This window comes from Bubalus kerabau, chromosome 13 (genome assembly GCF_029407905.1).
Source record: "Bubalus kerabau isolate K-KA32 ecotype Philippines breed swamp buffalo chromosome 13, PCC_UOA_SB_1v2, whole genome shotgun sequence".
NCBI lineage: Eukaryota > Metazoa > Chordata > Mammalia > Artiodactyla > Bovidae > Bubalus > Bubalus kerabau.
Window position 1 is genome coordinate 73,450,580 of NC_073636.1, and position 21,660 is coordinate 73,472,239.

Here is a 21,660-nt window from a genome sequence, read left to right on the forward strand (position 1 = left end):
GTGTTCCCTGCTGCCCCTGCACAAGGTCCAAACTCTTCAGTGTGGTTTACAAAGCCCTTCGTGGCCTGGTCCCAGACCATTTCTCCCCGTTAAAGCTCCACTGAACATGATGTATTTTTTTTAAATCTCCCTACCCTTAACATACAGTTTAGTCTATCCTTCAGCAATGCCACTCCACTCCTCTATTCTTCTCATTAGTGAACTCCCAACATTTCTGGGCTTAGATATCACTTTCCTCAGGAAGCCTACCATGACACTCCCCACCCAGCACCTCTCCTGTGAGTTCTCTGCAATTCCTAAATCACAGCACTAATTACAACACGTTGTATCACCTGTCAGCTCATTTCACCCTCTTTGAAACTCTAAGTCCAAGCCGGCAGAGCTGGTGTCTGTTTGAGGCTTATCCCAGGCCTAAGGGGCCTGGTACAGACGTGCAGTAAACCTTCGCTGAGCACGCAGACTGCTCTATCCTTCCGTGTACCACCTCTCCCAAAGAAGCTTCCAGAGAACGCAAGCCTTGTCTCTCATCTACCCAAGTGTCTTGCCCAGGAAAGACATTTAGTAGAATTTCTGAATGAGTTCAAGACTTTACCCACTGGTCAGACCTTAAACTTTGGAAGGAACAGGAGAGCATTCTGGAAGATGCTTTATAAACCTTACTGCCCAAAAAAGTCTAAAAAAATGAAAAACCTAGAACGCTGCTAACTCATCAAAGCTGTTAAAGAAAGGACCTTAAAAAGCGTAAGTCTTTCTATTTTAATCAAATACCTTTATAGTGCAAATATAATATATTCACATGCATTTGTAGTTTTACATACTCGTAACAAGATAATGACATAGACTAAAGCTGCACCAGTTTTTCAAGTGAATCTTCAGTTTAACCAAACATACAAAGCGTTTATTGAAATTAACATTTCTAGCAAAGCCACAGGCTTGAATCAAGCAGCATCAATGCTGTAGTATAAAAAATAAAAAGGAAATTAAAAAAACTCAAGACGTAGAAGCAGCAGCCAGACCAACAACCCCTCTTCTGGGGCAAACCTGCACACAGACTCCTTTCCCCAAGCACTGAGTTTAAGGACTGAACAGAGGGTCTGTATCACACAGTAAAGACTTTCACAGAAAAAAACTGTCATAGAAATGCATCATTATAATTATTTTGTTCTTTAAAGATCCTGCAATAGAAATATATTAATGACAACCTCAAGTATCCAACATTTTTTCTGTCTTACATTTTAAATCAAAGTTGTAGGAACCTACAAGTCTTAATAAAGAACTCTCTTCACAGCACAGCTGTAGTTCACTTTAAAACACAATGTTCCTTTTGCTCTCTATCCTTACAAATAAACATAATAGAGATATAAATGAAAGGTTCTGATCCTGCATCAAGCATTATTCCATCTTGCCCTCCGATATAAACCTGGATATAGTCTTATTTGCAAAGCATTTGCTTAATATATTAGTTGAAGCGAAAGTAAACAGTAAGTGAGCTTTCAGCAAAGGAGACCTTTATGAATTTCAGTGGTGTCCTTGGCACTCAGCTTCAGCTGAAGTCTCGATTGGTGAGGACAAGCGGAGCCACAAGGGTCCAGACGTAGAGGAGGAGGCAGACCCAGCTGGAACTGATCTTGACCCACACAGCTGGCCACTTGCTGGTCATACTCTGGAAGTTTGCATCAGGGCTGAGAAAACAGCAGAGAGTTAGGTGGTTGCTGTTGTTTAGTCACTAAGTCCCACACTTTTGCAACCCCAGGGACTACAGCCCACCAGGCTCCTCTGTCCATGAGATTTCCCAGGCAAGAATACTCGAGTGGGTTGCCATGCCCTTCTCCAGGGGATCTTCCCAACCCAGGAATCGAACCCATGTCTCCTGCTTGGCTGGCAGATTCTTTACCACTGAGCCACCAGGGAAGCCCCTGAGAGTTAAGCAAAGGAGCCTCATTTCAGCATATAGCAGCCCCTCAGCAAAAGCTAAGAAATTCTCCACTGAAACTTGCCTGACACTCACTACTCTGTAGTCAGTTACCAGAAAGGACTTGATAAAGTTGCTATTTTTTCATTTTTATGAGCAGGGGGCTCTGCCACTCAAACAGCTTTTATCTTTTAGCCTGCATGAAGAACTCTGATCATTCCTTGCAAAAAGTTCTTCAGGGACATCTGGCTATTCTACATACTGGTAAAATTAAAAACTGAAATGAATTTACTGAATCCTCCCTGCTTTACCAGATGTTTCCTTTGATCAGAATACTCTACATGGCCATCTCTAGACAAAGAAAACTTAGGGAACGAAAGACAAGTCAGATTGCTTTATGTCATGATTTTCTCTCTCAAGTTACTCAAGTTTGGAAGGGCTTCCCATGATTTTAACTGTAAGTATTCCAACTGGATTTTAAATGCAAGAGGAGAAAAAAAAGTCAGAAGTATTTCAGAAAAGTGTGAGCACTGAACATACTTTCATTATATGGGTAAAAGAAGGGGATTCTGAGGTCAGGAGCTTTTACAGGCCACCCCAAGGGGCTAGGTGGGCTCCCTCAGTTCTCGGCCTCCTACCTGTACCAGTTGGTCAAGGTCATCATGATGTACAGGGAAGCCGAGCAGAGCATGAGGTGGAACATGGAGTAGTTGTATTGCACCCCCTCTCGCTCATTGTCCACTGCCCGCCGAGGCCGTCCATCTTCCTCATCGCTGGCACCATTGGCAGCCGTATCTCGGAGGATCACGCTGTCACTTCCCGACAGCGTCAGCTTACTTACTTGGCTATTGCTGGAATTGCGGATGCTGGAAAGGGATCCCAGAAAGGTAAATCAGAAGGGGGCCATGAAGATGAAGTGCTGTTAGGAGCCTGTACACGTGAAGGTTATTTCTAAACTGCTCCTGCTTCAGGGACTGAAGGGCTTCTGAAGGGTTTGCTTAAAGTTCTGATCCCTACAGTCACAATTTGATGCTTTAACTGCCTGGAGGGGTTTCCCAAAATACACTATGCTTACGGTGTCTGCTTCCAGGACTTCAGAAGTATCTCTCCTTTGTTCAGAATGCAATGCCCACCTTCGCCCAGCTAACTCACTCACTCTTTAACTCTCTAATCATGCCGTGTCCTCTAGGAAGTCTTCTCTGACGTCACCCCGTCGCTAGGCTGGATTAAATTGCTGTAGCTCCTTATTCTTCCTTCTGCCGTATCACTTAACCACTCCTGTCTTCCTTGCTATTCACAAGGAATGACCTTCTGGCAATGACCTTAGTCATCTATGCATTTCTAATACACAGCAGATACTCACTAAAAGTTTGTTAAATGATTGAATAAAAAAGTACATACAAATAAAGGACAAATTCCACATGAACATCTCAACAGACATTAAAAAAAATTTTTTTTGGCAAAAATCTGATACTTTTTTTATGATAAAAACTCAAACTAGAAATAGAAAACTTCCTCAAACTGATAAAGGGCCTCTATGAAAAAGTTGTATTTAATAGTGAAAGATTAAAAGCTTTCCTCTTAAGATCAAGAATCAAAGGAAATAAACAAAAATAGTCACAGAGAGCATGAAAAAAAATGAACATAGCTAGAAGCCAATAAAACTTTATTTAGAGAAATAGGAAGTTAGCCCAAGGGCTGTAGACTGCCAACCCATATTTTAAGAAATAATTAAAAAAAAGGAAAAAAGGGAAAAAAAGGGTAAAACTACACATCATGTGTGCAAAGCTGTCCAAATTATGACAAATTCATATGTATTTCAGAATAGTATACTGTTATACTATTATATAGTATGGTCTCTATTTTTAAATTATATATCAAGTGATATAAGATTATGTAACTATTTATAAAAATATACATAATAATATAGATACAAATAGATTAATAGATAGTAAGTATAAGCAAAAGAAAAAAGTCTGAAATAATATGGGCCAAAATTTAACCACAGAAAAGGTGAATTTAGAGGGAGGACAATTTCATTTCCTACTTTAAACTGCCCTCACTTACGCTGTTAGTTTATATAAATATATCTTTGACTATTTGTATTATTTCACATTTTAAAATTATTAAAGTATCACACACTATTAGATAGACAATATCAATCAATAAAAATGGGTGAGAGAATGAGTGCAAACTGCTAACATAGATTGTATCTGAGGTTTTGAATTAAATACCAACTTGAGCATTTTGTGCATAAAATTCTGCTAGTTGCTTATATTATTTACAATGATCATAAAATAAACATTGCCCTAAAAAAAAAGAGATAGCCCAGCCAAATTTCAGAGCCACTATTCTAGCTAATCTCGAGTCAGGTCAGGTAAGAGCTTTATCTTCCTATACAAAGGAGAACATATCTCTTAGTAAGGCTGGGGGAAATCATTTCACAAGAGGATTTACTGAACTTACAGAAACATACACTGCAGGGTTAACTGAGGCAAGTCAAGGACTTTGTAACTTACCTAGAATAGGAAAGGGAGAGAACAAAGACTAACAGCCCAATGAAATTCTCTTTATTCAGAGAAGGCCCGCTCTGTAATGGCACAGCAGGGGTAGGGGCCGGAGCAGTTGTATTCGCAGGAGCCAAGGTGGATGAGGTCATGTGCGTAATGATGCTCAACAGGCCAGGGTTGCAGGAGCGATCTGACAATGAGAAACGGCTTTTTATCTTTAGGGATAACTCATCGGGGTCCAAAAGGATTTGAGGGGTGTGTTTACACATCACTCAGTCGTGGTAGCAAAACATAATTTCAAACATGAGAATGTTCTACTTCAAAGAACCTGCAACTGGGCAGTCAGTAACACATCTGTGTTGCAATCAAAGACTTGGTTTTCAAGAAAGAGTAAAGAAACTACAGCAACAGAGTATTTGTCCAATTTCATAAATGTCAATCTTGATTTCACTGGTTTTGAAGTTTAACTAGCAAGTCTTTGGGGCTCTACAGTTGTGTGCTTAAAGTATAAGGAGTTTACACAGGCTTAGAGAAGGAACTTGTACCAGGGGGAAGGGTGGTGGGGAGGGTGGGATGGACATGTACACACTGCTATATTTAAAATGGATAACCAACAAGGACCTACTCTGCTCAGTATTATGTAACAGCCTAAATGGGAAAATGTACAACTAAATCACCTTGCTGTACACCCGAAACTATCACAACACTGTTAATCAACTATAATCCAATATAAAACAAAAAGTTTAAAAAAGATAAATTTGTTTGCAAAATAAGGTAGATTCAATAAATTTGGCCTGGTTATTAAAAAAAAAAAGGCACAACGAGTTTACCCCTAGTCCTGTTTCTGTACAGTTATACAGGAATACAACAAAAATAAGTTGAGTCATCATTGGATGGCCTGCAGTAATGGTTTTCCTTGAAAACTAGTCCACAGGATGCTCTACTGAGAAACAATCCCGTAAGACCTACAAAAGGAGATTTTCTGCAGCTGTTTCTTCTCAAGCCTGAACCACCAACATAAAATTCAATTAATGTAATTCTACAAAGGGCCAAAACAATGTTGCCTTGTTCTGCTCTTAACCAACTCTTAACTAATTTGATTTAGTCTGGGGAAAAGCCTGGACCACATAAAGGTCCTTCAGGTGGTCCTTTAGGCTTTCAGCTCTGAACAGCTAGGAGCAGACATGGAGAATACAATTTGAAAGGTAAATACCAAAGACATTGTACATTTAAGTCAAGTTTTTGTTTGTTCATTTGTTTGTCTGACATTTGCTCCAGCTCTAGTTCTGGCACCCACCAAAGGAGTAATTTCGTACTTTCTTTTACTCCTGGTGTGCATGGCACATCTCGTGGGATCTTAAGTTTCCAACCAGGGATCAAGCTTACACCCACAGCAGTGAAAGCTGAGTCCTAACCACTGCACTGCCAGAGAACTCCCATTTCTTACTTTCTTTCCATCAAATGAATGTGCTTTTAGAATTTGCTTACCAGGTTCATTGGACATGGCTGACCACGTGAGGTACATGGTGTAGAGGGTGATGAGAGAAGACTGCAGGAGGCCAGAACGAGGCTGGTGTTCCTATGGAATCGAAAAGAAAACAATGCCATAGGAACTGCAAGGACTGAATTTCTAAAAGTGTACTTCCTAGGACCCACTGAGCTATTATTGAGAACCTTCTGATTCTGCTTGACAGATCAAAGATGACAAGTAACCTTTCAGTTTAAGTTAACTTGAAAAATAACCAAGAAAGAGGAGGCATGTACCACCAATTCTCAGGCATTTCATAACCCTGGAAATTCCTGTGGATCATACAAAGGCTTGGATTTACCACTAGTTCCCTGGTATAGTGAAATCAAAGCTAAGCTTTGCCCTTAACTAGCTAGGTAATCCATCAACTCTCTGGACCTTCAGTTTTCTCACTTTTAAAAGGAGAGGTGATGTTTGATGTTTTTTCATATTTCATATCTAAAAATCCATGAATTTTTAAAATATGGTATTTAAATGAGGAAACTCAGGAGCATGAGTTGTGTTTTAAATATTAAAATCATATTTTTCTAGTTTAATTCCCCTAAAATATCTCTGCTAAAGATTTCTAAGAATCATTCTTGTGATATAAACAATTTTATAAGGACAATACATTCTCAAGTTACATAGTTTTTTTTCCCCTTAAATAATAGGGAAATTATTCATTTAATTATAATACTGACATTCAATGGCACATTTTATGATTAAGATATAATTATGAAGACTTTTTATGCTACAGTGGAAAAATGTTTAAGTAGATAAACTTGGACATAAATTCATATAAAAAGTTACCTAGGTTTCAAGTTTAGCATTAATTAAAAATCTCTCATAGGAGGAAGAAGCAGAAATCACAACCATACCTGAATTTTTGGATGGATTGACAAAACAGAAATCACCACGCAAAGGATCAGATTAAAACTGATGAAGAACTTGTTTTCTGTGCAGCCATCTGGTTTGGTGTAGTATGTGTATAGCAACCCGGCAAAGATGATTGACAGGATATAAAACAAGCTTGTCATAGACAGTAAAGCTAGAAAAGAGAAAATGAACATGAATGCTCACAGTTATAACAAGCTTTTAAACTAATGAGGATCAATTTTCACCCAGTTTAATGTAGCATGATGCAGTATGGCTCTCATAGGGGTTTGACACCTACCGGCATACCAGCATCTTGGATTCCCTTCTTCCATTCGATTTACCCATGACTCATTCCAAGAGTGAGCAAAGTCTACCAACAGCACCAGCTGGATGAGGATGAAGAAGGCAGCCCCTACCATGCCAATAACAAACCAGGCTACAAACCAAAAGCACAAAGTTATTCTTTACCACAGAAGCAACGTGTCAGAATGCTACTGTCCAACACACTCAAAAGTTTCAAGTAAGAAAAGGTAATAATAAGACATATTCTGTCTCGAGCAGTACAGCAAGATTATCGCAATTCCAAACTCAAAGGCATTCTGTGACAAGTGTTCTGTTGGGTTTCAGACCTTTTAAAATCGATTCTAGCTTGTGCTAAGGGGAGCCCATGGTCTGACATTCCAAATGGAAAAGATATAAGCCCTTTCCTTTACTCACAGGGATATAAATCACAGTGGAAATCCACAGATACCATATGATGCCACAAAAAGGAAGCAGGTTAAAACGGGGAAAGTGGAGTACATGGTTACAAGTCCTTATGTTGACAAGCCCGATTAACTTCATATTGCCAAGTGAGAAGGGAAACCTAAAATATTGGCAAAAAATTAACATCTGGTTTCAGAATAGCTGAGAAGTGGGCTGAATGTCTCCTGGCTTTAATCAGTCAATTAATATCTTAATATTAGTATCAAGTCATGATACTTGAACACCATCTCATTTAATTACCAGTTCTGCAAAATCAGTAATGAATGCAGTCATCTGTAGAGTTTGTATACATTACAATTAACCCCTGTTATAGGGAACCATACCTGTGTTGAAGTGGCCTCCAGGAATATAGAAAGATCCAACCATGATACCAACAATGGCAGCAATTTTGAAGAACCAAAATCTATTAAAATATAAAAGTACATTTATGAAACGCTAATTTTTCCCTTTCATTGAGAAAATGAACTTCTGAAATGCAAAAATAAAGCCTTACTAGCCACTTCCAACATGATTGGGCTTGTTTCTTCATCTGACATGAAGCTATTTCATTCAGTATTTCACACAATTTGAGGACAAACATTAGCACAGAGACCCAATCATTCAGGTTCATAAGAAAGAAACACATTACCTTAGAGTTTCCCTGCTTTAACAGCTCGTTAAAGAACTCCTCCATTTGTGGCCTTGCCTTCACAAGGCTTGTCTAAATTTTTTCAAATTTCATACCTTCCTACCTACAGCCTAGATAATATATCCCAAGACTCTTTAACCACCTCTATAGATACTTGCCTCTGATGTATGAGTTGCTACAGCAACGGGGACTTAAGCTGTTTTTCAGAAACCAGGAGTTAGTTTTTGTCCAGTTCAAGCTGGTTAAGACTGGTTGGGACTACTGACCCTACAACAGGGCCTGCACAGGTGGTTCAATGAATTCAGAGTGCCAAAAACTCCACCCCCTGATTATGCTAAGTATCCTGTTAAAGAAAGTGAAAGTGAAGTCGCTCAGTTGTGACCGACTCTTTGCTACCCCATGGACACCAGGCTCCTCTGTCCAAGGGATCATCTAGGCAAGAGTACTGTGGGTTGCCATTTCAAGCTTGTAATTAAGATAAAGACCTATGCAGAACACCGATTACAGCACCTGTTCCTTACCTTCCCATTCCCAAAAGTAAGACAACCCTGCTTCTTTATCCCATAAGTTTCTACAGCCTCTGGCCTTCAGGGAGGCGGATCCAAGATGTGTCTTCCCGTCTCTGCTGCAAATCTCAGCATCTCAGTTTGGCTGTCTGGCAAGCTGCACATCAGGCAACTGGACATAAACCCCTTGTCCACAATTACAGAGCTCATCACAAGACCAAACCTGGCTTTCAGTCAACCTTTAAACACTACTTTGCATGGTAGTGCGGAAAGAAAGCAGCTTTGGAGCTGAACAGATTTGAGTTTCAATCCTACGGCCAACCCTTTCTAGCTGAGAGATCTCAGGCAATTTCTTTAACCTCTCTGAAATACATGTACAAGAGGAACTGGGGATCAGGAATGGGAAGCGAAAGAATATGTCAATCAGTGGCCCAAATATATTCACTATTTATTTTTCTGTATCCTGTCTAAATATATCAGGTACGTGTTTATCTTTTAACAATAGAAAGAAAAAAAATATGTGTGTTTGTGTGTGTGAAGTGCCTAGTACAATGCTTGAACGGTTTCATAGGTGTGCAGAGAAATGTATGAACCTGAAGCAAAAATATTTTTTAAAAATACTAAATAAATAATACAAAAAAAAATTCTCGTTGTCCACTCTATCTCCCCCGCTATACTGCAGAGCTCCAGCTGAAAATGACCTTGAAACAACTTCCCATGTATAACAGAAGTACTCTACTGCTTTCATCAAAATGGCAACATTAACTGTGAAGGCGAAGATACAACACCATGACAAGAAAACAATAAATAATTCCTACGTACCCATTGTGTATCGCTGCTCTGGGATCTTTACTAGTTTTCACATTTAACATGAGCAGAGAGAAGGCAAAGAAGAAGACGGCCAAGGCAAAGTTGATTCGATACACAGCTTTATAACGAACCAGCACATCACAATCTTTATCCATAATATCAGTAATCCTGGTACTAAGTCCTTCATCACAGAATCCAGGTATCTGGAAAAAAAACATTTTAATGCTAAGGGAATATCCACATTTAAAGAGAGATTCGATTCCACCACAGAAAAGCCTGGATTTATAAAATGGGCCACTTCAACAACTGCAAGACCCTCCTGTGGGACTTTTCGCTTTGGCTTTCAATTCACTTACAATCTTGTCACCAAACAATATAAACAAGTTGCATTTTTAAAATAAAAGTCAAGCGCTCTCTTTTTGGCCCTTCTCTGCAAATAAAGGCTAGTCTAGATTAAATTTTTAAAATTAAATATACTTTATTTAAAAGAGCTTTAGGGCCACTCTTTTAGTATCTTTTCCAAAGTTGTTAGATTAAAGATGTTGCTTCAGATACTACCTTTACTTTGGGAAAAGACTAATACCTTCCTACTCTGTTTTGACTAGAACTGAAATGTACGATCCCAACCAATCCACTGAACTTGATTGAGTTTCACAACAGTGAAGAAATAAATACTAATTACAACTAAAATTTTTGCAAAACATGAAATAATTAAAACCACTACATTAATAAGGCTACTGTTACTTCTACTTACCTTCTTCAGCTGAGTCTCCATCCCCTCATGAAACATGATACAACAGACAATGGTGCCCAGGAAGAGGATGAAAGCGTAGATGAGGCGAGTCAGGGTGGAATTCTTACTGTTGGGACAGCAGCTGCACAGCAAACAGGACGCACCGCCACAAAGGCACGGGACCTGCAACGAGCAGAGCATCGCCATGTAAGACAGCCTGCAGCGGCCTCCTTCCTGGCCCGCAGCACGGAAGACCAGGCACACCAGGCTCTGAGAGCCTTCTCTGAGAATCAGAGCTGGGAGGAAGTGGTTAAAAGCATGAGCTCTGGAGTCAGTGTTATTTCTACCATTTTACCTCAGCAAGTTACAAAATGTAAGCTTATTTCTCCATCTGTAAAATAAACTCTGTAACAGAATCTTCCTCCTTCAGACACTGCTATATTAAACGAGCACTCAACACAGTACTTAAAACATAGTAAAGGCCCAGTAAGTGTTGGTTATGTTCCCACAGACAGCATATTTTATTTAAAAACAATATATCTTAATACTGAGAAAAACAGAAACCTAACTCCACCTGCTGATTTCTGAGAATCCTAGCTACCAAATCTAATATTACAACATAAGGCAACATTACGCAGAAACCCTTAAAGCAAAAGACTTTTGGCTCCATTGAAGAGTAACCCAGAGATTCCTCAAAATTAAACATAGAATTATCATATGACCCAGTAACTCCAACTCACACATACACCCAAAAGAACTGAAGTTTTCAAACAAAATTTGGACATGAATGTTCCAAACAGCACCACCTACCAATTGTTGAAAGGCAGAGACTAAATGCCCATCAGCTGATGAACGGATAAATAACATAAAGTATACCCACAAAGGGCAGAATATTATTTAGCCATAAAAATGAAGTACTGATAGCTGGTACAACATGGTCACCCACAAGCATTCCAGATGAGAGGACATACTTTGAGTCATTCTTCTATATGCCTGATTAGGAAACCACTTGAATTGCTTTGACAGGTGACATTATCAAGTCACATTACAAGGATAGGCTAATTCAGAATCATCAGCAGAAACAGCAGATGCAGACACTGGGGGATTCTGGTTTACAGTATGGCCCCAGTAATAATCTTTTATGAGATAATGTCAGCAGTATATAGCACCTAGCATAATTTCTTTCATAGCAGGAGCTCCATATATCACGATAACCAGTAATATCCATAATCAAAACAGCCATGGGGAATTGACTACCCAGCCCCAGTCTTCAATTCTTAACTACAGTCTGGGTCAAAAGACCGTAACAGAAGTCTGTGTCTGGTCACAGATAGAGATGCAGACATTTTACAGCTAAAAACAATGACACTAATTGCTTCCAGTTTATTTTGTCTGCACTCACATGCTTCTAACTCCTTTAGCTGTTTTTTCTCTAGCCAATTAAATAAACTAATAATAATTGCCCACTGTTTGCTATCAGTTGAATTATGTCCTCCAAAATTCATATGTTTATGTACCAATCACCATACCTCAGAATGTGACCTGATTTGGAAACAGGGTCACTACAGATATAATTCGGTAAAATGATGTCTTACTGGAGAAGAGTGGGCCCCTAATCAAACATGACTGGTGTCATACAAAGGAGAAATCTGGACACAGTTGAGCATCACAGGGAGAACATCATGCAAAGATGAAGGCAGAGATCTATAAACCAAGGAACACCAAAGACGGCTACCAAACCACCAGGAACTAGGGAAGAAGCCTGGAACAGAGTTCCAGGAACCAACCCAGCTGACACCCTAATCTCAGACTTCTAGCCTCCAAATGACGAGCCTGCCGAGGTCCAGCCCCGGCTGATCCAGGGTATTCGAAGGAGAGACAGCGTCGGCGATTTATTTAAATATTAATTACAAATATAAAGAGTAATAGAATGAGGATAGCTCAGTAGGAAAATTCAGTGGAGAAAAGAGGCTGAGTAGCTTGGTTTATGCGGAAAATCAATATAACCTGTGACACCAGGTTAGCTCTGACCACGGAGGCCGCAGGCACCCTCTCGAATAGCAGAAGGTGCCCCACCTTAGACACCTTCTCGAGTGGGTCTTAGAAGCCCAGGCAAATAAATGGTCGCAGAGGACCTCCACGCTCCAGATGGAGACTCAACTGGAAATTGAGGAAAAGAATGACACGGGGAGACCAAGCTTTGGTGAGCAAGGCCCGTAGCTTTATTTTCAACAGGGGCTTTTATACCCTAAGTTACACATAGAGGATAATAGGGGATGTGAAATCATGCAAAGTCAGCAGTCTTTGATCCTTATCAAAAACCAGGGTTTCTATCCTGCAAATTTATCGTATACAAATGGTTTAGGTGATTTACATCATCTTCTGGCCAGAAGGCCTATTAACATTTTATGACTCTTGACAAAGGTTTGTCAACCGTAAGACTTATTTTCTCTAAGGGTAATTATTTTAAGGTTTGGCGCCATCCTCCGAAGGTGCTAGATAAAGTTACATTCCTATAGGGCAGAGGTGCAGTGGGTTTACAACAAAGGAAAGAATTTATTACCTTAAGGGTCTAAAGTTGCTAGCACCAAGGCCACTACCTATTTTTTCTACATACCAACTATATTAATTAATACATATTCAAGGATACAATACAGGGGATGTGGAAACTTGGCAGCAAGCATTGGCTCATCAATGAAATCTTTTACTAGTTTTATTCTGACAGTTTCTAACTCTCTGAGAGGCTCTAAGCTATTTGAATATCTTAAGCTTCCCATGCCTCTCGAGGCTGGGAGACTGTTAACAATCATATGCATAGCTGTAGGAGTCCGGGTAAACTTGTCAGGCGAGTTAGAGAGCTATCTGAGGGGTTTGGATTTAAACACTCCTAATTGCCCAGGAACTTTATTAATTGGAGATGTAAGTTAACTCTTTGTCAGAGAGAGCGAGATGGTGGTGGGGGACAGCCCCCAGTAAAGTCAGAGGTGAGAGCACAAAGCAATAAAGTAGGCAGACTCTGGTTTTTGGGGGTAGATGCTCGAGAATATCCAGGGGGACTCCTGAGGCTTGATCCCGCCTTTGCGTATGCTGAGCCTCCTTCCTCATGACCTTTGTCATGAGTGGAGTGCCTCTCGCAGGCTCCCGGCACGAGCCAATCGATTTCTATTATTTAAGTCATCCACTTTGTGGTCTTTTGTTATCCAGCCCTGGCAAACCAGTACACCTACTTACTTGTTTATAACTGTCTGTACCTGGAGTGGGTAGGGGTGACCACCTAGCATTCTATCTTTTGCACCTTTACACAATAGGTACTCAAACTGCGGAACAAACGTGTCTTACTACATGTCACTCCCCTATTTTCATGATCTGTGTGCAGGTTGGAAAAGATTTCCAGACACGAGACAGAATAAGAGAAAAGAGTTTACTGGACTGGGAGACTGGCTGTTAGCACAGCGGGCCAACCTCATGACAGACCATGGAGAGCCACCTGTTAGAACAGTGGGCCAATTCAAGGGAGAGCCGACCCCTTCGAGAGTTAGTAGGAGACCTGGATTTGATCCCTGGGTCGGGAAGATCCCCTGGAGAAGGGAATGGTACCCACTCCAGTAATTTTGCCTGGAGAAGTCCACACATGGAGGAGCCTGACAGGCTATAGTCCATGGGGTCGCAGAGAATCGGGCACAACTGAACAACTAACACTATCACTTTTCACTTTTATAGCCTCCAGACAAAAAAAAATCCTGCTGGAAGGGTGGCATTAGGTGCTTGGTTAGGGTGCTAGAGGGTGAGTGTTAGGGTGAGTATTTGTACCTAATATGGGGTCAGGGAGCAGGCTGTTTTAGATCAGGGGGGTTCATGGCAACAGTTGCTATGGGGCTCAGATAGTTCCAGAGATGACCTTGGTGTGGAGCTCCACATTTGTGACCTTGGTATAAGGCTCCACACCTATTTCCGTAAACAACTATTTGAGATAAGCCGGAACCTGGGACCCTTTCCCAGAGTGCTTGTACCTGGACCAACCCTTGAACAGCAGAATACAAAGAAACTGTAAGGGACTAAAAATAACTGCCTGCATGAACAGTAAGATACAACAGGGCCACAAACCAACTGCTACTTCTGAGCTGCGGAGAGCAAAACAGCACAGGGTATTGTGCATGGTCCCTGCATGTAACAGCACCAAGCAAGGTGGGGGGGGGAGTGGGGGGATTGTGGGGGTGGGCGAGCAGACCGCTTCAGCCACATCTCTTACTCAACCCACTGATCCGTCCCTACCCACATCCCATTTAAGGAACCAGCTCCTCCACCCCTTGGGAGCAAGCAAGGGCACCTGTTGCTTGTTTTTTCTTCCTCCTGCTTGCCTGAAATTCTCGTTTGGCCTCTTACTAATTTTTATTGATTAAAGACTCCAGGGACCCAGGCATACTCTTCCTGTTGCCCGGGTCAAACACCTTGCAGTCATCCTTGATGCCTTCTTTTCCCAAAACTCTCATTCCATTTATCAGCACATCAGCTCTAACCTTAAAATGTATCCGGAATCTTGCTACTTTCATAGCATCCTCAGTTATCACACTGGTCCAGTCACCATTATCTCTCACCTGGATTAAATGCAATAGCTCCTATCTTGCTGCTATAGTAACCCATTCAGAACCCTGAATTAGTATAAAAATTATTTTAAGATGAAGACATGTGAGATTCAAAAGATGCAGGGGAAAAAATGCCCTCTCAGAGCATTTCTCATCTGACTGAATGTGGCAACTACCATAAATTCTCCCTCCAAGGGAGTTTTATTGCCTTGAAGAAGATAAAAAGACTCTGCACTCACATAAACAAGTACTATCACACACTTCCTTATCTCCTGTTAGTTCTCCTAAAAACCCATTCACCTTTCCTAAAGAAACCTCTTTGTTTTTCCCAGGGAAGCGCTTTCCTGCACCCCTCCACCCATTAAGAAAGGCATATAATAAAGTCCTATATTCTAACCACTCTTTCGAGTTGTTCATCTCTGAAAACTCCTACATGTATGTGGGCTGCAGAAGTACAAACTTTTTTTTCTTGCTAATTTGTCTTAGTTTAATTTGCAGGCCCAACCACTAATCCACAGAGAATCCAATAAAAGGTTTTCCTCCCCTACACTGCTTCACCCTTTCTTTGTCACCATCTATTCTCCACACAGCAACACTGTGTCAGTTCACATCATTCTTCTTTTCTCTAATGGATCCCCACAATCAGGAAAGAGTAAAAGCCAAAGTCCTTAGACTGATCAATGGGTATCTACATGATTTGGCTCCCTTTACCTTTCTTTTTTAATTATCCTTCCCCTCACTCACTCCATTCCCTGGTACACTGAATTACTTGCTGTTCCCACTGAACAAAAGAAATCAATAAGCTATAAAAGTGATTTATAGGTAGAAATGCTTTGATGGCATCAACTCAAATCTCCGCTTTACATCAAAGCCACCATGTGTTTCAGGATTCAAATTACCATATTACTCCCTAGTTAATGACTTCCTTAACTATTTTTCCCTAAATCTTATTTTGTAAATGCTGCAATTTTGTAAATGTACTGTAAGTATTTGCAAAACACTCATTTTGTAAACACTGTAAAAATCAACTAGCCAGGATTTTTTTTTACTGTGACAGAAAAAAGTACAGCAGAGGCCAAAGAAGTATTTCATGAAACTTGTATCTAAACAGGTGTATTAAATAAACCATGTAAGATTTCTTATTTTTGGCAAGGTCAAAATACTGGAAAGCCACGAGGCCCTTAAGTGAGGAACAGCTCTTTTGCTTTATGTTCAACAATCTTAAAGGATGGAAAATATAGTCTGTCCCTAAAATAGGATAGTGGAATGAGCTGAGATTGACTCCTTGGCCAATTAAGTCAGTCGGGGAATTAGGAAACAAGGAAATGATGTCAAGGAATCATGCCCCTCTGAAGCGAATGTATGAGTGAACTCAGCATAGTCCCTTCCATAGATACCATAATTTTGCTTTTGCAAATACAACGTTTACAATTTACAAAGTGATTCAACCCATTTATTCACTTCATCCTCACAACAGCTCTGGAGGCGAGGAATGCTGGGATGATGGTCCTCATCTTAAGGGAAGCCAGAAAGAAATGACTTGTACGAGGCCCCAAAATGTTCAGGCCATGACTTCCAATTCTTAATAATTATCCACAAGGCCTTATTTCCCTTGAGCCAGAATCGCACCCAGGCCTTGGTTAAAAATCTCACCTCTGCCACATACTCTGTAGCTTTGACAAATCCTGTGCTATGGGATAAATATATTATCCACACACACCCCCTGCCCCCACCGCCCAAATAAATGACGCCACCCTAAGAAGGCGCTTGGAAACAACTAGAGAGCCCCGGCCTAGGGAGCCCAGCCCCGGCCCCATCCCAGCTCCAGAGAAACCCAGAGCCGGAAGGCAGGCGGGGGCGGGACAATCAGATTGTAAACAATGGAGACCCGGCCTCTTACGTTCCTCAGCAAACGCAAAAGGAGAACGGCCGCATCCGATCGCCGCGCATCGCGGATTTCACCCTGGACCTCCCGGGGTTTATATAACCTCTGCCGCCCAGGGCCGGCCCCCCAACCCCCGGGCCTCCGGGGCCCAGACCCGTTCGGGGCTCACGGCTTGAGGAGCCCTGTCGCGCCACCCCCACCCCCAGCCCCAAGCCATAAGACCAACAGAGACACAAGACCCCGAACTCACCCAGCTGGCGAGGGAGAAGACGCCCAGCACGGCCCCCATGGTGACTCGGGTGATGGAAGCGGCCGACACCCGAGTTCAGAGCACGGTGGTTAACTGCCGGCTGAGGCGTCACCCGAGAAACGCGACGGTTTCTCGGACCGGAAACGTGCGCCCTGCGTCACCGCGTGGCCCCGCCCACCAGCCTTGGGGGTTCGGGGAGAAGGCGGGGCTCAACTGGCAGGGGTCCGTGCAGAAGACGAGCTGCTTACATTCCTTCGCCTCCTGTGTATTCCCTCGCAGCGCGCTCTGTCGAGATCTGGGGTACAGAAGTGCACAAGAATGTATGACCAAGTTAAGAAGAGACTGACAAAGGACATAAATACACTGACATGTTGTGACTACTATGAAAAAGTAGTATGAGGGCATATTCTTTCAATAAAAGTTTATTTAATGCTTACTATGTAAGGAGGAGGTAATTACAATTAGGGAGCAGCCCTGGAAGGACTTTATAGCTAACCTGAGGAATTTATCTTTAGTCTAAGAACGGAAGGATAATCCCAAATTAAGCAGAAAAGATGTGCACTGTTTTCTAAAATGTAGCATTTATAAATCAGGTGGGGTGAATGAAAGGATCTAAGGATCCACTTATATGTAAATATCTTCCCAGACCTAGGCATGGAACCTGAGTATCCAGCATTGCAGGTGGATTCCTTACCATCTGAGCCACCAAGGAAGCCCCAAACAGGTCATTAAGTTACACTGAAAGGCAAAATAGAAGAAGGAAGAAAAGTTATGACCAACCTAGACAGCATGTTTAAAAGCAGAGACATTACTTTGCCAACAAAGGTCTGTCTAGTCAAAGTTATGGTTTTTCCAGTAGTCATGTATGGATGTGACAGTTGGACCATAAAGAAGGCTGAGCACCGAAGAACTGATGCTTTTTTGAACTGTGTGTTGGAGAAGACTCTTAGAGTCCCTTGGACTGCAAGGAGATCCAACCAGTCCATCCTAAAGGAAATCAGTCCTGAATATTCATGGGAAGGACTGATGTTGAAGCTGAAACTGCGATACTTTGGCCACCTGATGTGAAGAACTGACTCATTTGAAAAGACCCTGATGCTGGGAAAGATTGAGGGCAGGAGGAGAAGGGGACGGCAGAGGATGAGATGGTTGGACGGTATCACTGACTCAATGGACATGAGTTTGAGTAAACTCCGGGAGTTGGACAGGGAGTGGGTGATGTGCTACAGTCCATGGGGTCACAGGACACAACTGAGCGACTGAATTGAACTGAAAGGCAGAGTGAGAAAGTCTTGTTTCAAACTAAAGAGAAAGTATGTTGGTGACTAGGATGTATTTAACATTTTTCTGACATTTGCATATCTCCCTTGTTTTAACATGGTGAAGGCTTCATTTTTCAAATCTCATCAAAAGGTAAATCACACACACACAAAAAAGGTAAATCACATCTACATTATGTTACATAATGTTATGTTACACAGTTACATAACATTGTTTTAGGGTGTATGTATGTATGTGTTTGTAGAAATGCTTCCACTTCTACCAAGCAATACTTGATTTCCCGGCAAGTAATGGTGTAAATTTTCCTTTGTAAATTTAAGTATAAGTTGAGTTCATTTAAAGAAAAAAAATTGGAAAAATAACTTACAAACTGAACAGAAACAGTGGTATGCAGATATGACAGCGATGATGACAGTGTTATACACGTAACTAGTGCAGGGGATCTTTTACCTGGGAGTATGAGAACCTGTAGGGTTTGGATCCTAAAATACTCAGGTTGGAAGAAGGCTTAGACATATATTCTAACCTTTTCTTGTACAAAAAATGGAAAAAGACTCAAAGTGAAATGATTTCCCTAAAGTCACAGAAAGGGTTGATGGCAGAGGAAGAAGAATTACTCAAGCTTTCCTAATTCCTGCCTCAGCCTCTTTCTCTTTCTACACCGCAAACTACCTTCCCAAGTCAGGTTGTTTCAGGACCACGGAACCTTCCAGGTAGCCCTTAAAATCCTTGCTTCTCTCTGTCTGGGCATCATTGGACTGGGCAGAAAAAAGCTAAGACTGTGATAAAGCCCATGATCAGATTCTACCAGGAACATGCCCACTGTCAAAAAGGATTAGAGTTACTTAGCTTGTTTCAGGGCTTCCCTGGTGGCTCAGATGGTAAACAATCAGCTTGCCATGCAGAGGACCCGGCTTCGATCCCTGGGTTGGGAAGATCCCCTGGAGAAAGGAATGGCAACCCCCTCCAGGATTCTTGCATAGAGAATTCTTGTTTGAAGGGACAATGCATTAAGAGAAGCCACAACGTATCTTAGTAAGAGGGAGTTGGGAAGAGCTTATTGTAGAATTTGGGTTTGTGCTGGTTTCTGCTAATGAGGGACTTAAGGAAGTGAAGAACATTTTTGAATTGGACACATTTAAGAAGCAAAGGCTTACCTCCGTAGCTCAGTCGGTAAAACATCTGCCTGCAATGCAGCAGTCCACCTGCAATGCAGGATACCTGGGTTCAATTCCTAGGTCAGAAGATTCCCTGGAGAAGGAAATGGCAACCCACTCCAAATACAGAGTGACCTTGTCTGATATTTGCTCGTATTCTGTGAGCCCTTGTTTATGTTCAGTGAGGAACATTGGGTCTAGCCAGCAGCTGAAGCTTTTTTCACTCCCTGACCTGCAAGCATTAGTCTTCCCACGTGGGACCCTACCCGTCTCTCCATGTTTCTGACCCTAAACAGTTAAATGTGCTTCATCTAGGTGGCAAAGGTGGGGGAGAGGGTGAGGCAGTAGATAGATGGGCTTTAGGCCAGACAAACTAGCCTCCTGTTTGCACTTCCTGAGACAGGAGGTAGGTGGGCTCCAGGTTAGGCATTTATAATAAGCCTCCTGCTTGCACTTCAGAATAGAAATAGAAACAGAAACAGGATAAATGACCAGGCTTTGTTTCCTGTGGACATTTGAGGATAACAGTTATGGTAGGGACAAAGCGGGGCTAAACCCTGTTTGAGAAAAAGATAAAAAGGTCACATATGTCCCCTCTTGGGGGCAAGGGAGATGCTGCACATGCGCAGGAAGACTCCTTGGGGGTCAAAAAAGAGGGGGCACCAGCCCATAGTTCAGTTCAGTTCAGTCGCTCAGTCGCATCTGACTCTTTGGGACCCCATGGATTGCAGCACACCAGGCTTCCCTGTCCATCATCAACTCCTGGGGCTTACTCAATGCCAAAGCCCCTTCTCCCTATCCCCTAGAGGCCTCTGGGCTGGAATCCATCTTGGGAAAAAAGTTGCATACGCATGTTAGTGAGGGTGCTAGGGCAGGTCAGGTGTGAAAAAAGAAGATGGATAATTGGCCAAAGGTAAAAAAAGAACCGGAAGAACTGCCCTATTTGAGTGAACTTAACCCCCTCTTTCCTGCTCCTCCTTACTAGGGGGCACGCCCACACCTTTCTCTTCAGGGGTGCCTTGCTTCTGTTAACAAACTGTTTCTCTGTCTGTGCGCTCTCCTACTTGTACTGTGTTATTAATAATAAACTTTGTACTTGTTTTTACAGTTTTTGCCTTCTTGAGAAATGGCATTTTTCAATGGGCACAAGGGCCAGGGAAATTTTGCTTCTAGCCTCTAGCTCCTGATGGTCTAGTGGTTAGGATTCCTGCTTTTCTTCCAAGCAAAGGAGGTTCAATTCCTGGGCAGGGAACTTAGATCTGGCTTCAAGCCACCTCTCACCACAGCCTCTCCGAGATCTAGGGATCTTTGAGATCATATTCCACTTTCCCACCTCCTGTAAGAATCCTTCAGCAACATCTCTTCTGGGGTGGGGGGCTCACCATTATGCCAAGCAGAGGAAAAATATCCCCCTCCCCTTTGAGGTTCTGTGATTGGGCCGGTGAGCCTGTGGAGCCTTACATTTTAAATTTGTAGAGAAGTGATTAGACAAAGGATAAGGGTTTATGGCTTTTAAAAAGTGGCAACCTGTGGGAAAGTAAATATATGGGTGAAACTAAAGGAAGATAAGGATTGTTTCAGTCAGGTTTGTTTAGTTTGTTCCTCTCACTGATAAGAGTCTATCTAGACTTGTCTCTCCTGTGATTAACTTCTGCTCTTCCTGGTAGAGAGGAGATTAGGGACATCTCCACGAAGGGAAATTTTTAAAAAATTAATTTAATTAGAAAGATGGTAACGATGATCCTACATACAGGGCAGCAAGAGAGACACAGATGTAAAGAACAAAGGGAAATTTATAGGGGGATGGCAGAGAGCTTTTCTGCATCTACTTCTCAGTTGTCTTCAGCTGGAAATAATCCTTATGCCAAAGTGGCATATTTGGGGGTGAAATGATCTCATTACTTACATTCCTATAGATTGTTTGAAAAGGTAGCCCATGTACTTGATTTTTAAAAATACTGCATAAAAGAATGTTGACTGAAAAAACCAAACACAACCTAAAAGCTGAGAGTTGTTTTATTTGGCGGACATTCTTGGAACTTCAAGCCCAAGCCTGGGATACAGCATTTCAGATAAATGCTGAGAAAACTGTTGCAAAGAAGAGAAGAAGCCAGGATATATAGAAATTTTGCGACAACCGCTAGACAGTCAGAACAAAGGGTAGCTGTTGGTCCAAGAAAACTAGGTATCTCAAGTTAAGGAATTTACCGCTTTCCTATAGATAGGGAAACAGTGGAAACAGTGTCAGACTTTATTT

The 21,660-nt window shown here is 41.7% G+C and overlaps 1 protein-coding gene across 1 annotated transcript; it reads right to left on the reverse strand.

Moving 5' to 3' along the window:
* Positions 1–744: 744 nt before the first annotated feature.
* On the reverse strand, positions 745–17,136 carry SERINC3 (serine incorporator 3). The gene is made up of 10 exons (XM_055545076.1): positions 16,966–17,136; positions 10,269–10,430; positions 9,527–9,717; positions 7,894–7,973; positions 7,104–7,241; positions 6,808–6,977; positions 5,911–6,001; positions 4,432–4,612; positions 2,551–2,778; positions 745–1,682 (listed from the first exon to the last, which is right to left on the reverse strand). Exons 1-10 carry the CDS (start codon positions 17,002–17,004, stop codon positions 1,544–1,546), a joined length of 1,419 nt encoding a protein of 472 aa, XP_055401051.1. The 5' UTR covers positions 17,005–17,136; the 3' UTR covers positions 745–1,543.
* Between the last annotated feature and the right edge of the window lie 4,524 nt (positions 17,137–21,660).